General features: G+C 34.9%; 1 protein-coding gene across 4 annotated transcripts; it reads left to right on the top strand.

The window, feature by feature from the left end:
- Positions 1 to 6,588: 6,588 nt before the first annotated feature.
- Positions 6,589 to 11,854, top strand: LOC18433837 (protein DETOXIFICATION 16). Of its 4 annotated transcripts, none has more exons than XM_006843917.4 (8): positions 6,589 to 6,921; positions 8,626 to 9,170; positions 9,258 to 9,344; positions 9,434 to 9,490; positions 9,593 to 9,831; positions 9,971 to 10,089; positions 10,193 to 10,279; positions 11,624 to 11,854. In XM_006843917.4, exons 1-8 carry the CDS (start codon positions 6,637 to 6,639, stop codon positions 11,681 to 11,683), a joined length of 1,479 nt encoding a protein of 492 aa, XP_006843980.1. In that variant the 5' UTR covers positions 6,589 to 6,636; the 3' UTR covers positions 11,684 to 11,854. The 4 variants fall into 4 exon arrangements, with proteins under 4 accessions (XP_006843980.1, XP_088711450.1, XP_020522590.1 ...); XM_088855324.1 differs by having other exon boundaries at positions 10,193 to 10,434; XM_020666931.2 differs by lacking the exon at positions 9,434 to 9,490.

The following is an 11,854-nucleotide window of genomic DNA, read 5'->3' as shown; positions in this document are numbered from 1 at the left end:
TTTTAAGGTTTTTTTTATTGCCAAATCCTAAATCCCCAATTGCCTTCCCAAAGGCAAACCCTACCTACTCCTACTCGGCTGAAGCATTGACGCTTTGAGCGCCCGCCCTCTCTCTATTCGAAGCTTCGATCACAGAAACCCTAGCCAGCCGAGCTCTGTGTCTATTCGATCTTCGATCATTTTCTCTTTTAATAGAACCCCAACACACTGTCTTTCTCTCTGGCTTCCCTTGCGAAAGCCCAACTTTGTCTCTCTCTCCTCCTGCTTCTATGTTGCGTTTTTGATAAATAAAAATGGCAAATTTTTATTTGATTTTTGTGCATTCTATTTTTGCATCTTGATGCTCGGTGTAAGATCAGTAAAAATAACAAGTTTTTATTTGATTTTCATGCACTCTTTTCTTGCATCTCGATTCTTGGTGGAGGATCAACCAAAATGGTAGGATTTTATTTAATTTCATGCGTTTCTTTTTTTTGCATCTTGATACTCAGAGGAAAATTGGTTACGATGTAAATCAGAACGATCTCAAGATGAGATTCGACCTGATTCGGACTACAAACTGATTTTTAAGAGAGTGATAGAGAGTGAGACAATCAAGTTCTGATCCGATGCTAGATCTTTTAAAAAACGAATAGATCTGCCCTCATATCAGCGGTAAAGCCAACATCGATCCAAAAAGCCCGAAATACAATATAAAATGCAATAAAACAGATTCAATTCTAATAAAAATAAATAAATATAGAAAAAAAATGCATAAAGAGTAAAAAAATACTAGACTCGGCCAGTTGCCCCGAGACTCCTGAGGCATCTAGACCTCACCCGTATCAGGACCGGCTGAATTTATGTTGTGCGTCCTCTTTATCTCTTCCGGTTATGATCAGGCCTTGGCTTGGTTAGATGGATCTCTTAATTTAAAAGCTGTAGCTTAAAGCTTAGGTTTTCCTAAATCTGGGGTTGCTCACAAGTTTTCTTTATGGGCTCTCTCTCTCTCAGATTTTTTTGGCCTACCACGTCCCCACCTATCTCATGTCTTTCACCTCCCTCTTAGACACGCTATTTTTTTTTTTATAGACCTAATAGGGATGTAGAATGACTAACCACTAAAAACTATTGCTAGGGGTAGAATGGATAACTATTAAAACCAGGGTGTGGAATGGATAACTACTAAAAATAATGGGATTTGTTAGGTATAGAATGGATAACTACTAAAACCATCGGTGTGGAATGGATAACTACTAAATACTACCAGATTGGCTAAGTGTGGATCATAGGATGAGGACTATAGATTATGGTGGTCTATGGTATAGGGGTCAATGCTTGGTGGAAGATCAGCAAAAATGGCAAGGTTTTATTTGATTCTCATGCTTTTTGTTTTTGCATCTTGATGCGTGGTGGAAGAATAGCAAAAATGGAAAGTCTTTATTTGATTTTTTATGCTCTCTTTGTTGGCATTTTAATGTGGTTTTTTAGGAACTTTCTCTTTTGTTAAAGAAGCTGCACTAAGGAAATTTAGGGGATTTTACCATAATTATGCATTAAACATAAAATTTGGAAGAATTTTATAGAATTAAAAGGGGATCTACTAATTTTTGTCTCAGATACGGGTCCGGGTCCCAGGTCTTAATACATATCCCGGGTACTGGTACAAGTCTAGATTCTTTGGACCCGTTTGGTATGGGTCCATAAGCGGTATTTCGGGTCCGACCGAACTGGACTCATACCCGACCCATTGCCACCCCTAGATTCTCATTTTCTCACTTATGGCCTTTGCATATTATATGGAATAAAGAACTTATGTAGTATGCCACTAAAGTGTGAACTATTTATTGTTTGAAATCAAATAGTGGGAAAGGGCTTGAATGTAAAATTTATAACATGAGTGTATAATTTTTTAATCAAATATGTTGTTTTATTTTAAATTTGTTAAATATTTTGTCAAAGTGAAAGTATAATTTTTAATACCAAATTATAGATTTTAATTTATTTTATCTTTTAAGTAAAAGATTGAATTTCAAAAGTATAATAGATATAACAATGTGTCTTAATTGTATTGCATAAAATTTGTAATTATAAGGTATATTCATAATTTTCATTATTATGTAAAAATTAATAATGAATCAATTTGATAATAACAATCGAATGAAAAATTAAAGAAAATACTATATACTTGTATATTTGATAATAATAATAGAATGCAAAATTTTAAAAAACATTATGTACTTGTAAGGTGTGGTTTCTATAAGGTTGCAACCTTAAACTATCCACTTAAAGCACACCTCCAAATTTTATCAGAAAAAATTAAAAATATTATCTACTTGTATATTATTAAAATAAAAAGAGTATTGTCTTTTACAATAAAGGTATTGGCTATTTTGAAAGAATAAAAATTGAATTTTTATATTCATTTAATGACTCCATGTTATAGAGGATGAAAGATATAAAAGTATATTTTCTAAAGTGAGTGCACCCATAAGGACACAGTATACTTGATCCATGAAGAAAAATATTTATTGATAATATTTTATATATGCTAAATATTGTTCGGTTTATGTGGCCTTTAAAGGCCTTATAAGTGCATATTGAAATACTTTTATTATAGTGAAATATAAACTCAGTGGGAGTGTGGTCCCTCGAGGACCATACTAAGCAAATAATATTTGCTTATATTGGACTGTGCTTATCGATTTAGGCCAGTTAGTATTAAAAACCCAAGGTACCTGGGGATAAAGAATTTACTGGTCGAAGCTTATACCTAGATGAGTGTGCCAAGGGACTGTGTGACCCTTATGTGTGATGGTAGGCCTACTGAGACGGGGGGCCAAAACCTCATCCTTGTTCCATCACATGACTTGCATATTGATAAATCGTTTGGGAAAGTCAGATATCCACCTTTCGGTGAAGCATATGTATGTGCGAGAGATACCCCTATGTGCCATAGAGCCGTGGTCGCATCAAATCGTGGTAACCTTGACTCGTCTCTAGGGGAGGACCTGTAATCTACGGACTGGGATTGCGACCCCTTGATTCAACGACCTGACTTTGGTGACCCGCTAATGAACCCTTGCTTTGACTGTGGGATGGGAAACACTGGGTCAGTTCGATAAAGCTAGTGTGGTATGTAGTCCACAGTTGAAGGTGGAGTACCCCATTATTATAGATTGAATTCCTAAAACCATATGGACCATTTTCCTATCATATTAATTTAATTATGTTTATTTTATTATTAAAATCATTTTAGTTTTATTATTTGAATTTTTATGAACCTCTCAATATTTTATTTATGATTTTTGGACTTATAAAAATACAGTTATTGATTTTACAAAGTTGTAAAAATTCAAATATATATTAATTCATTTTATTTAATTTTTAAATTTTTTTATAAAATTCCACGGGGGCCGAAAGTGCATATGAGCCCTCCATGTGGTATGTGGGTGGGGGCCCATATGTGCCACAAAAGGGCGGCACGCCCCACCCTTAGATGCCTCTTCTTGATTACTTTGAGTACAAGTTTATTGAATCTGGTAACTCTATCTTGTACCATATGGTCAAATATTGATTAGGAAATATTGACCATATCTTATCTTGATTATTGAAGGAATATCTTGACTTGATATTATTGAAATATTCTTATAGAAAATGTGAGATGGAATATGAAATTTTATGGTATGCACTATATATTTGATAGATTTAATTTATTTAAATATATTGATGGGAAAATGATTTAAGGAAAAGGGGATAATGGTCCATGCACCTTCCATAAAGTTGATGGCCCATCTTTGTAATGGATGACACAGATCTCTCTCCCCACAAATAAACTTGATCAACGGTCCATATTTCATCTCAAGAAAGAGACAAACTATGAGAAACCCTAAATAAACCTTAGACCTAAATTTCGTTATAAATAGGGGTGCTCTCCCCCATCTTTACACACCTCTCTCTCTTCCATAAGCTCTCTCTCTCTTCTCTCTCTCTTAGAGGGGCATGCCCCACTCTCTCTCCTCTATATTTCTCTCTTTAACCCTCTCTCTCTCCTAAGACCCATAGGGGGCACGCCCAACCTTAGGTCTCATTTTCTCTCTCTCTTGACCTAAAGATTTAAGGGTTGGGAATTAGGGTTTGAGCTTAATTATTTTGGAGTTAGGGTTTTGTATAAATTTAAGGGTGGTTACCTAGTTTAGCCGAAATTAGCTTTCTTGGTTCGAGATTGAAGCTAACTCTTGATCCTACGCCATTGGATGTGGTGACTTGCTGTGGGGTGTAAAAAACCCGATTGAGGTAATCTCCGGCATCGTTTTTTTTATTTGCTTGTTCTTTTATTTTATATTCTCAAGCATAGTATTAGGTTGTATGAATGGTATCAAGTAGTTGAGATTTATTTTATTGATGTGTTATTTATTTTTGAAATTTCTATTGTTTGTAATAAGACCATTTGTGAGTGATCTTGTTGCTAGAATAAAAAAAGAAAAAAGAAAAAATAAAAAATAATAAATAAAAAATAATAAATAAAATATAAAAAATAAAAAATAATAAATAAAAAATAAAAAATAAATAATAAATTGTATTTCCCCGACAAAAGATCACATAGGTCTTTCTTTCAAATATGGGGATCTATTTTTAAAGGGTGTGGTTTGTATAAGGTTGCAACCTTAAACAATCCAAAAAAGGTGGACCCCCCAAATTGTACCATAAGATATAATTTTGTTGTAAAAAATTCTTAAAATGGACTTATAATCCATTTTCATCTCCAATTATGAATTTGTAAACTCAAAAAATGGGTCAAATCAAGTATATCTATGAACACATGAAAATTTTGAAAATGGACAGTCTAGATAATAAGTTGCAAGATGCACTATTTTTGGGACTCAAAATCTTTTTTTTTTGATATATTCATACACCATGATGTAGAGACGATAAAAAAAAGGGTTTTCCAACATCAAAACAATATTTCCTAATGGATTTTTTAGGTGCACCTGTAATTCTATATTTTAAGGTTGAAAGTTTTTTCATTTTTAAAAGTGCATTTTAAAAAGAAATGTTTTTTATTTTTGAGTTCTTAGTAAAACTTTGTTGTGAGAGATTATATACCCTTGGGTATATAAAATCAACTTCTATCTTATTTTGTTATTATTAGTTTCATTTTTAGGTAATAATGAATGAACCTATGTAATGAGTCATGGACACGTGGGTACATCCCTCTTCATCATGCTAATTCTTCCCATCCGAACCTAACTTATTTCTCTTTATTATCCATCCTAACCAAACTTCAAACGTAAGATGAATTTCTTGATTGACACCTAATCACGAACCTGCACATGTTTCATATATAGAAGATTGGTATGAATTGCTTGTGCCTATATGTTAAGGGCAAGTTTTCTATGCTTCCCCTATAACATAAGACTTCTATAAGTCCCCTTATCCAACCCTCTATTCTGAATGGAGGGCTAAGATTGCCTCCATCACATTGTCACATCTCTACACTAATTTTTTTTTTATAAACTATTGACACCAAATTTTGGATGTCCAATCCTTTATTAAACTCGCACTAAAAAAAAATATAAAAACAAAATTTTCAATAAAATAAAATGATCAAAATACCCCTGAAATTTTCAAAGGGTATTTGGGTTATTGTATTTTATCGAAAAGTTATTTTTAATAGTTTTTATAGGTGCACCCCAATGAGAAGATGGCACATACCTTTCATATTCATGCACTTTGTATAAAAAAAACTAAAAATAAAATACTTTGAGATGTCAGATCTAAGATCAAACGGTGAGTGACTATCTTGATCAAAATTGGATAGTTGGATTGTAGGGGAATAATAGATCTTCTATGCTGTAGGGGTAGTATAGAAACTTTTCTCATGTATTAATAGGTGTCGACACAATCGATGGGGGACATAGCTCAAGGTAAGGTGAAAGTATGAGCCAATATGCTAATTCGTGTGACACATGATACAATCGACCTAGGACATAGACACACGAGGAAAAATCAAATGTCTGTATCAATGTCTTAAAAACGCTGGGTCGACACGAAATCGCCCAGTCTAACTAGAGAATTGGCCATCCCATGCCGATTAAGTCTAATATTAGAAAATCATCGGGTGCAGAAGAGATTCAGTGATTTGCTACAGTAAAACGAAGTCTTTCATTTTGCTACCTTAAAAATTACTATTTTGCTACAGTAAAAACACTAATTCACCGATCTAGATTCGTTTACGGGCGGTCCACTAATTTTGCACGTATGTTTTTCAAAACGGGTGGGGAGTGTTTGCAGAAGTCGGTAAACCTCTACTAGCGCGTCCACGCCTAATTTTTAATTGAATATTGCCCCTCATATTATGGGAGTGCGTTGAATGTATTACCAGAAATCCACATATATATAAAAATACTACAAATAAAGGGCATATTTTAGTAAAATCAACTAAAACTCTGCCCTAGAGCACATGGCTGGCAATATCGCCAGTCCAACTTTCTTTACAAGACCTTGGTAACTCAACAATCTTTTTACATTTTATTCTTACCTCACTTATCGCAATCTGTGCTTGTATTCTATAAATACAACGATTGCTGATCTTCTGTCTTCTTATCTCTCTCTTCTCCTCTGTCTCTTGGGTCCCGTCTTCTTCATCTGCGAGCAATGGACGGCGATGGTAGCTTGAACTCCCCTCTGTTAATTCGGAGGTGGGAAGATGAGAGCGCGAAAGAGTTGGAGTTTGCGGATGGGCCCAAATGGAGGAAGGAAGATGTTTTGGGGGAGTTGAAGAAACAGGTTGCACTGGGTGGACCTTTGGTTACAGCAAACTTGTTGCAGAAATGCATGCAGATTGTTTCAGTTATGTTTGTAGGGCATCTTGGTGAGCTTCCTCTTGCTGGTGCTTCCATGGCTACTTCCTTTGCTAATGCCATAGGCTTCAGCGTGCTGGTATCTCCTCCTCCTCTTGTCTTTCCATCAAGCCCAAATTCTTTTCCGAGTTTCGGACAATTGTTTGTTCGATTTCGAAAAACTTGGTTTTTTTTATTTTTATTTTATTTTTTATTTTTCGCCTAAATTGAAACTTGAAACCCAACCCAAATTTAGTTTGGGGTTTCGATTTCAGTTGTGTTGGAAAACTTTGAGTCTTTGACAAAAGTTTGAGGCATGGATTCACACCAAGCACGTAGATCAGAGGATCCACCTTGAAATCATTCATCTTTTTCCATTTAAGTTCTTAAAAATGGTTAACTTGTCCTTGATTTATCATTCATTTCGCATTATTTTTTATATTTTTCTGATTTGCATTGTTTTTTTTATTTTTTTTAAATCCCCATTTTTTCGGACTTCTTCTGTTCTTAAAGATAAAGGCGTGATAAGACGTGATTTTGCTATATGCGTAGGTTTTTAATGAATATATACAATAAACAGAAATATAGTTGTTGGCCCCTTTCGCGGCACTAAGAGTAGGTCCCAGAAAAGTAAAATATTTAGTAATCGGGTCCTAACTTTAATTGGGCGGGTCCCAACTTTATTGGGCTTGCATGAAAGACCCGATGGATATCTTGTGATTAAGATTTACAGATTGCGATTGTGCCAACACAACTCGACCAGTCGTTTCACAATAATTAATTTGGTTCCCACGTGACTGATGAGTTGCACGGTTGACAATACTGCCCCTCTGAAACAGGCTTGAAAATTTCGAACCTGTGTTTTGGGCTTAGGAAATCGAAATTTTGTCACGATATATATATTTTTTTCTTTTTGTTTCTTTTTTTTTAACGTGTGAGGGCCAGATAGATTAACGTGGATTGAATTCTTTGAAAATGGAGTAAATGATTCAAATGCTTTTAGAGAGATTATGGTAGGGAAACGTTGGTAGGATTTAGATAAAAAATGGTGCCTCTCTTCAAGGGCAAAATTGGATGGTAGAAAAAAATAAAAAAATGCTTTTTTTCTTATACGAAAAATTCCTAACTCATAATCATTAATATAATTGAAATTAATAAAGGGTGTGGTTTCCTGACTCATAATCATTATCATAATTGAAATTAATAAAAGGTGTGGTTTGCGTTAATATGCAAAGTAGGTGTGCCTTAAAATAGTGCTGGAATATGTTGTTTTAGTATAAACTATAAAACATAATCAAACAAAATTTTTTTCTCTATAAATTTTTTTTGAATATGGAGCATCCCAGCAATATTTTAACTCAAAAATGAGTATTTTCTTTTAATCAATGAATATCATGTGATTTGATATTGATTAGTTCCTAAAGAATCTTATAGAGTTGGTAGAACCGGTCGTCTTGACCTGTCAACCTCAGAACTGGACTCAATGGGGATCGAGTTTCAGAATTGGCGAGTTGACTGTGTACCGTCCGTTCTATGAATATAGGTTTAGATTGGGACCAACTCAACTTGACCTGTTATTTACATAAATAATATACATATCGCTTAGTATTATATGTTTTATTTATTTCTAATATAAAAACATTTTAATTTATTTTAATCTATTTTATACCGTTGAACCCAACCTGACTAGGTAGATCAGGTTTGGTTCCAATTGACCTGGACCCAACCTATGTCTGGATCAGGTTCCCATTGCTTTAGAGCTACTAGTCATTTGACACACTCATGTTTATTCTTCATATTCCAGTATGGCATGGCTGGTGCGCTCGACACGCTGTGTGGACAAGCTTATGGTGCAAAACAGTATCACATGGTTGGTGTACATGCACAAAGAGCTCAGTTTATATTCTTTGTGATTGGCATTCCCATATCTCTTGTATTGTATAACACTGAAGGCATCCTACAAGCAGTTGGGCAAGATGCACTGTTATCGAAAGAAGCGGGCAGTTATGCTATATGCATGATCCCAACCCTCTTTGCTTATTCTCTCCTTCAAACCCTAACTAGGTTCCTGCAGACCCAAAATGATGCTCTTCCGATAATGCTGAGCACCGGAATTACTTCATTGCTTCACCTCCCAATTTGTTGGGTTCTGGTTTCTAAATCGGGTTTAGGAGCCAAGGGTGCGGCGCTCGCAAATTCAGTCTCGTATTTCTTGAATGTCATACTACTCTCACTGTATGTGAAGTTCTCTACTACCTGCGTGAAGACTTGGACAGGTTTCTCGATGGAAGCTTTTCACAACATTGCGCACTTTTTTAGGCTTGCAATACCTTCCACCGTAATGGGCTGGTATTGTTCACTCTTCTCATTCTATACATATTTTCTTCTCTAAATGAAGGATCATCGGGTATGAGTTCTAACTATTGATTTTCTCAGCTTGGAATGGGCATCTTATGAGATATTGATCCTTCTGAGTGGTCTTCTTCCCAACCCAAAACTTGAAGCATCTGTGCTGGCAATATGGTAAATAATTTAAACACTTGTTTCACTCTCTTGGAATTTTCTTATTTAAATTTCACGAAAAATTTAACATTTAATTGTACCTTGCCCAGCCTAAACACGGAGGCATTGACTTTTACGATACCTCAAGGTCTTGGTGATTGTATAAGGTGAAGCCTTAGCTAACAATCAATGCTGTAGAAGTTTCAAGCTACATAACAATTCTTTAATTTTGAAATAATTTTCTCTGTTTCTCATCTTTTTAATTACAGTACCAGGGTTTCAAACGAATTAGGTGCTGGAAATCCACGCCGTGCAGTTTTGGCTATTCGGGTTATATTGCTCCTTGTCATACTAGACAGCTTACTAGTCGGTGCGTTCATTTTGGTTGTACACAATTTTTGGGGATATTTGTATAGCAATGAACAAGAAGTTGTAGACTACGTCTCAAGGCTGACACCATTGCTTGTGATTGCTAACATCATGGATGGAACCCAGTGCATGCTTTCGGGTAACTATTTCCTTCATCCAAGTCAGTTAATAATCTTGGGAATGATCTTTAGCGGACAACCCAAATTCATCATTAATGCTTTTCCAACAATTCTAAAACACAGGGTAATCATGTACTGAAAATACATATTATCCCGCAGGCATTACAAGGGGTTCTGGTCGGCAAAAATTTGGAGCTTTGGCCAATTTGGGTGCTTATTATGGAGTGGGTATTCCCATGGCCATTATTTTGGCCTTTTACTTCAATGCCGGAACCAAGGTTTGGTTTACTTCTTTTACTGTGTCTCGCCAAATAAATTAGCTCTTAATGCCGAAACAAATATTATCTGAATACTTGTCTAAAATAAGGTGCATTATTGCAGGGTCTTTGGATGGGAGTCATTAGTGGGAGCTTTGTTCAAGGTCTATCACTTCTTATTATGATACTATCCACCAACTGGGAACAAGAAGTAAGTGAAATTGAATACAATTTCCAAGTCCGCAAATTAATGCTGATTTTTAAGAATCCAATAATGCCTATACAATTCCTCTCTCAATTTGATAATCAAGTCTGTACGATTGGATGATATTTGAGCTGGAAGCCAAAGAAATTGAACGGAATTAGGTGAGAAAATAGAATATGTTTAGGGAGATTTGATGAAATGCTTTAGCTTCCATTATTGTTGATGAGGTTGCTTTTAATGGTTTTTAAGAAAATTTTAAAACAAAAAAATTGATTAGTGCTATTTATTTTATAGCATTCTATTTTATTCTTACGAACTTGATGAAGTGAAATTAAATACAATTTGCAAGTTCGCAAACTAATGCTGATTTTTAAGAATCCAATAATGCCTATGAGAAAGGGGTTAAGAAGGTGCATTTTTGAGTGATCCTGCATTAGAATTCAATTCCTGGGGTTTATTCAACTCTTTTTCTTCCTACTTTTGATATTCAAATTCAAACTCTGTTTCCTCATTCTCTGGTGTTCGCATTTCTCCCCATTCTTTACCTTCTTCATTATCTAGTTCTCTCTTCACGCTCTTGTTCTTGATGCCCTTCCTCTCTTTCGTCGCTGGTCTCCTCATCATCCACCTCATCAAGTTCGTAAGTTCGTAAAAATAAAATAGAACCCTATAAAATAAATAACACTAATCAAATTTTTTTGTTTTAAAATTTTCTTTAAAACCATTAAAAGCATCCTCATCAACAATAATGGAAGCTATAGCATTTCATCAAATCTCCCTAAGCATATTCTATTTTCTCACCTAATTCCCTTCAATTTCTTTGGCTTCCTTCTCAAATATCATCCAATTGTACAGACTTGATTACCAAATTGAGAGAGGAATTTTATATCTCATTTTTTTTACTCAATCAACCTACTAAAACGGGCTTATGTTTTTATGTAATAGTTCTAGCCATTGTCATGGAAATCGCCTCAGCCAGTTACTTGGCCCTTGGCAAGGCCAGCAACTCGGTCACGTCTGAGTTACGGAGACCCCTAAATATGTAGAAAGGTTTTCAAATCACCTTAAAAGTAATTAAAAGCATCTTAAAAAAAAATTCTAACCAACATGTTGGTATTTTAAATTTTTAATGTTTTTAATATTCTTTAATATTTTTAAGGGGGTTTTTGGTGCTTGGCAAGTTGAGCACCCAACTTGGCCCAATTCATGTGACCACTAGGTTGAGGCCAAGTCTTGTAATGCTGGTTCTAGCCAATGACTTTGCATTGACATTTCTCTTATGCTTTATGTTGTATTACATTGTCTGAATCTTGAACTTCTCACTTATATTTCTCCCCTTCTTTTTTTTAGGCCAGGAAGGCAACTGATAGCGCATTTCACTCAAGTATTCCAGCAATTAATACAACATGAGGCCATGTGACTACAATATCATGCACTTACACCTATGGAGTCTATGGATTGTTTGAGCTAAGCCAATTCAAAATTATTTTGATGTATTACATGACGAGATTCATTTTGTTGAATTTGTACAATTTTTGTAGAAACCATTCAGTTCAATGGAATACGTACATAAGAGAAAAA

Source organism: Amborella trichopoda, chromosome 13, assembly GCF_054954075.1.
Source record: "Amborella trichopoda isolate Santa Cruz 75 chromosome 13, AtrichopodaSantaCruz75HAP2 v2.0, whole genome shotgun sequence".
Classification (NCBI taxonomy): domain Eukaryota; kingdom Viridiplantae; phylum Streptophyta; class Magnoliopsida; order Amborellales; family Amborellaceae; genus Amborella; species Amborella trichopoda.
This window is presented reverse-complemented; position numbering and strand designations above follow the sequence as displayed.